The following is a 4,231-nucleotide window of genomic DNA, read 5'->3' on the forward strand; positions in this document are numbered from 1 at the left end:
GCGGGGTGGGCGGCTTCAGAACCCTATGGTAGCCATGGCAACCAGCCCCTTCAGACACCGCCACCCCCGGAGCCACTCCTGACTGCCGAGGGAGCAGGCGGCACCGCCAATGGCCCACCAGGGTCCCCCAGGAGTGGCGAGTTGGGCGTGGCTGCACGGTGGCTGTCTCCACACCAGCTGTTAGGCATTTGTGTGTGTGTGTTCCATGTAGGTGTGTGGTGTGAGCAAGGGGTCCCTCTCATGGCCAGTCCCAGGCAACCTGGTCCCTGCCCACCCCTCATGGAGGACAGACAGAGTAGCGACCTGGTAGCTGCTGCGGAGAGGACTGCAGGTCAGGCTTGCCCCAGCGGCTGAAGGCCAAGCCCGGTCTACTGTGAAAAACGTGGCTGGAGCAATGGAAGGAAGAGCAGGGGCTCTCCCCACCCCCACGGGCAGGGCTGCAGCTGCACACTCCACTCCTCGGTGCCCAGCAGGCCTCGGGTTGAGCCACTCTGGCAAACACATCAGTCACACACCTGCTCTCCCCTGGGCTGCAATGCCAGGGCCCAAGTCCTCTGCATCTCCCCAGACATCCCGGCCATAGGGGAGAGGCCCTGTCCTACCACCTTTGCAGCCTGGAGCCTCCAGAGACCACACTGGTTTCTCTCTGTGAAGGTCAGACGCCCTGGGAGCAGCACCCCCGGGCCAGACACTTACAAAGGCCTCCAGGAGGATGCAGCCCACCTCCAGATCCGGCCCAGCTCACACCTACTGAGTGGACTAGCAGGCTCCAGCCCCAGGGCTGCAAAGGGCAGGTGTGAGTCTCGGGCTCCTGACACAGGCCAGGGCTGCAGCAGGCCCAGAGCCGGGCCAAGAACTGAGGAACCACTTGCCAAGGCCAGAGCAAGCAGTGGGGACGGGTCCCACATCCTACGGAGTGGGCTGAAGCCTGGCCACACAGACGGAGCTGTGGGCAAGGCTGGCCACAGCTGGCTTGAAGCTGTGGTCTGAGTCAGAGGCTGCTTGACAGATTCCTGGTCTTGGGTCCAGCCCTGGCCTTGGCTCTGAGCTAGTGTTGTGAGTAGGGTCTCGGCAGGGGACGTCAGCCCTGCCATGAGCGTCAGGGAGCAGGGTCCACGGCCTAAAGCCCCAGTGAGCTCTGAGGGCTGCAGCAGAAGCAGTGGACGGCCAGGCCGCACTGACAGGTTTGCCTGGCCCAAGTGCCCCACAGTGGGAGCCATAGGCCCCTTACCTCAAGGCAGAGGCTGACACCAGTTGTCAGGTTTGGCCAATCCCCAGGACACACTAGGGGACCTCCTGGGCATCAGGTACAGGTGGCTGAGTGCTGGGGCCAATGAGGCCGCCTGGGCGGGCACTGGGGCTAGCCAGAACTACCATTGTTTTTGAAGGTATGACCTTGGTAGGGACAGACCCCCTCCTTGCCCCAGGTGCCTGAAGGGCTGCAAGGCCTCTGCAAGGGCTCAATGGGCTCAGACAGGGACAGCAAGAGAAGGGAAGAGGGTGGCTGAGACCTGGGGCACAGGGAGGGCAGCCACTGTGCCATGGGCCTACACGCCCACCAGGACCTGCCCCACACACGGACAATAGCTTCACCTCTAGGGCGTTGTCTGTCACTCACTGAGGGTGACAGTGTGAGGCTGTACAGACCTCACCCCAGGGGCTCACTTGCCGCCCAAGCCCTGCCTGGCTGCGCAGTAGCTGCAGGGTGGCATGAGGATTTGTGGGAGTGGGGGCCCTGCAAGGTCACCTTTGCCCCTGCCCTGCCCACTATTCAGTCAAGGTGTTTGTGAGGCCTTGCCCCAGGCCAGACCAGGCCTCCACCTCCAGGAAGGTGTAGCAACCTACAAGTCACAGCTCTCCCACTGGCCAGCCTGGGCTGCCTCCTGATAGCCCCGGGCCAGGACACAGCAGGGACAGACAGGAGGCCCAGGCCTGCAGCCTCACCAGCTCCCAGCCATCTCGCTGGGCCTCACTTGGTCAAGGCCTCGGTTGAGGTAGGTGAGGCAGGTGAGAGGGGCAGTACACAAGCTAAGGGAGGTGAGGGCATGAGCTGTGGGCTTGGGCTGAGCAAGGACCACCACTTGTGGCTGGAAGAGTCAGGGGCTCCACAGAGCCAGAGCAGTGCCAGCGGCACACAGGCACTCTGACCAACTCCGTGACACCATTCAGGGGCACCGTCGTGAACGCACACCGGTGTGGGGTGTGCAGACCCCGGGGACCTGGCCCTGGACTGATGTTGAGGCAGGCCCTGCTCTTCCTGGTAGTCTTCGCAGGCTGTGAGCTCTCCAGGGCCCTCCCAGTCACGCTCACCCCCTGGCTGTGTCTCAGGACTGCCCAGGGCCCAGGTCAGGCAGCTGCCCTGTCGAACCCCTCTCCTGGCACCAGCTGCAGAGCTGGGCCTGCGGACTCACTCCCACCCCGAGTTGCAGAGTTGGGCTTGGGGACTCACCCCCACCGACTTGCATGTCCCTCTGTGAACTGAACGGCCTTCAGTGCTCAGGACTTCCAGGTAAAGGAGGGGAGTTCAGAGTCAGGACACCCTGAATTTCAGGGCAGGAAAGGCCTCGGGGTGGCTGGTCTGGGTTCCCACATGGAGCACTGCCTGTCCACACACCAGGTGGAAGCTGAGATCGCAAGCCCCAGAGCCCCACATCTCCCAACACCCCATGGAACCTCTGCACACGAGGCTCTGGGCTCCAGCAACCACCAGCAGGACCCTCTGGGGATCCTTCCTTCTGTCCTGCAGGCAGGCTGTCAGGGACCCTGCCCAGTGCCTCCTGGCAGGCACACCTCCCTCTCCCTCCTTTAGAAAATTCCAAAACAGGGATGTGCATCAGGGGGTTGCACCCTGGAAGAGCTGTGACCCTGCTGGACCCTCCCTGCAGGAAGGCAAAATGCCACGTGAACGCAGGAGCGGACAGCAAGGGCCAGACGGCGCATGTGGTGGTCTCTGTGGGGCCCGTCCCAGTGAAGCAGCACACTCGGCTGGCTCAGGCTTTACTTGTCCAGACAGGGGCAGAAGACGGGCTATCACAGGATGGGGTCCTGCCCAGGCAGGGCCTCTGCTCGGCGCCAGGCTCCTGGGGGCCTCTGGGACAATCACCCACCCCAGTCAATACTGCATGGCTGACAGCACGTGAGAGCTAGGGCACGGCCACTACCCACGGGGGGGGCCTCATGGCTACCCCAGGTGCTGTCTGCAGTGCCGACGGGCCTGCTGATGGTCACTCCCCACCGGCGTCCTTCCGCACCACCGCGGGCTGCGACAGTGTGGACTGCTGAAGCTGGTCCAGGAGTTCGTGCACACAGGCCTCAAACAGGGGAACGGGGTCCTAGAGAGAGGGCCACGGCAGAGCGGTGAGCACAGCACCAGGCACTGGATGCCCACTGGGTAAACGCCCAGGCAAACTGGGCCCAGAGAGTGCCTGGGCCCCTAGGGCTGGCCACACTCCGCTCCCCAGCCTGGAAGGCAGGGCCCTCCATGAGACAAAGGCCCCCCCTTGGTGACGTAGCTGTCACCCAGCTTCCCTGGAGTTTGCTGACCAGGAAGAACGGGGCTGACAGCTGCCACACCACGGTGGGCGGCCCCACTAGAGCAGACCCTGAGGGGAAGGGGGAAGCAAGGGAGCCAGCAGTGGCAAGGGGCCTTGGGGTCCAGGAGGGTGGCTCCTCACTTCTCCAGGTGGGCAGGCCCTCACGCACTCTCCCCAGGGCAGCACACCTGCCCCACGCTGTCCAGCCCCAAGGCTGGCACTGCACACGCCCACCTTCTCCTCCAGAAGCCTCTGCTTCTCCACAGCCTCCTCCAGCGTCAGGCCGACCCACTCAGCCTCTGCCTCCGGCATGATGAATTCCTGGACCAGAGGGGAGCAGTGAGGCCAAGGGCCAGCACAGGCCAGACAGCAGGCCACAGGCTGGACCTCCAACCTTGTACTTGTCATAGATGGCTGCCCTCCGCCTGGGGTTATCCGGGTGCAGCTGCGGGTCTCGGCGGGCAAGTCTCAGCAGCATCCCTCGCTTCAGGTCCATCCCAAACTTGGAGCACAGGTCCGCCTTGGGGGTCTGCAGGGGGTTCAGATGAGGCCAGGTGCTGACAGCAGGGCCTCACCCACCCATGGGCCAGGTCACGGCAGTCCTAGCACTCAGGCCTGGAGGTGCCCGGGCCAGAGGGAAGCCACACGTACAGGAGGAGGCGGCTGTGCCCACCAGGCCCCGGGGACAAGCACCGTGG

General features: G+C 64.1%; 1 protein-coding gene across 1 annotated transcript in view; it reads right to left on the bottom strand.

Moving 5' to 3' along the window:
- Window positions 1-2,981: 2,981 nt before the first annotated feature.
- The window catches only part of MRPL28 (mitochondrial ribosomal protein L28), a 2,821-nt gene continuing 1,571 nt past the window's right edge, over window positions 2,982-4,231 (bottom strand). The window contains 3 exon segments of the mRNA XM_006146344.3: window positions 2,982-3,332; window positions 3,768-3,854; window positions 3,928-4,062. Of these exon segments, the coding sequence (XP_006146406.1) occupies window positions 3,225-3,332; window positions 3,768-3,854; window positions 3,928-4,062 (330 nt within the window). The 3' untranslated portion in view covers window positions 2,982-3,224.

The sequence above is a fragment of the Tupaia chinensis genome, unplaced genomic scaffold (genome assembly GCF_000334495.1).
Source record: "Tupaia chinensis unplaced genomic scaffold, TupChi_1.0 Scaffold000178_1, whole genome shotgun sequence".
Classification (NCBI taxonomy): domain Eukaryota; kingdom Metazoa; phylum Chordata; class Mammalia; order Scandentia; family Tupaiidae; genus Tupaia; species Tupaia belangeri.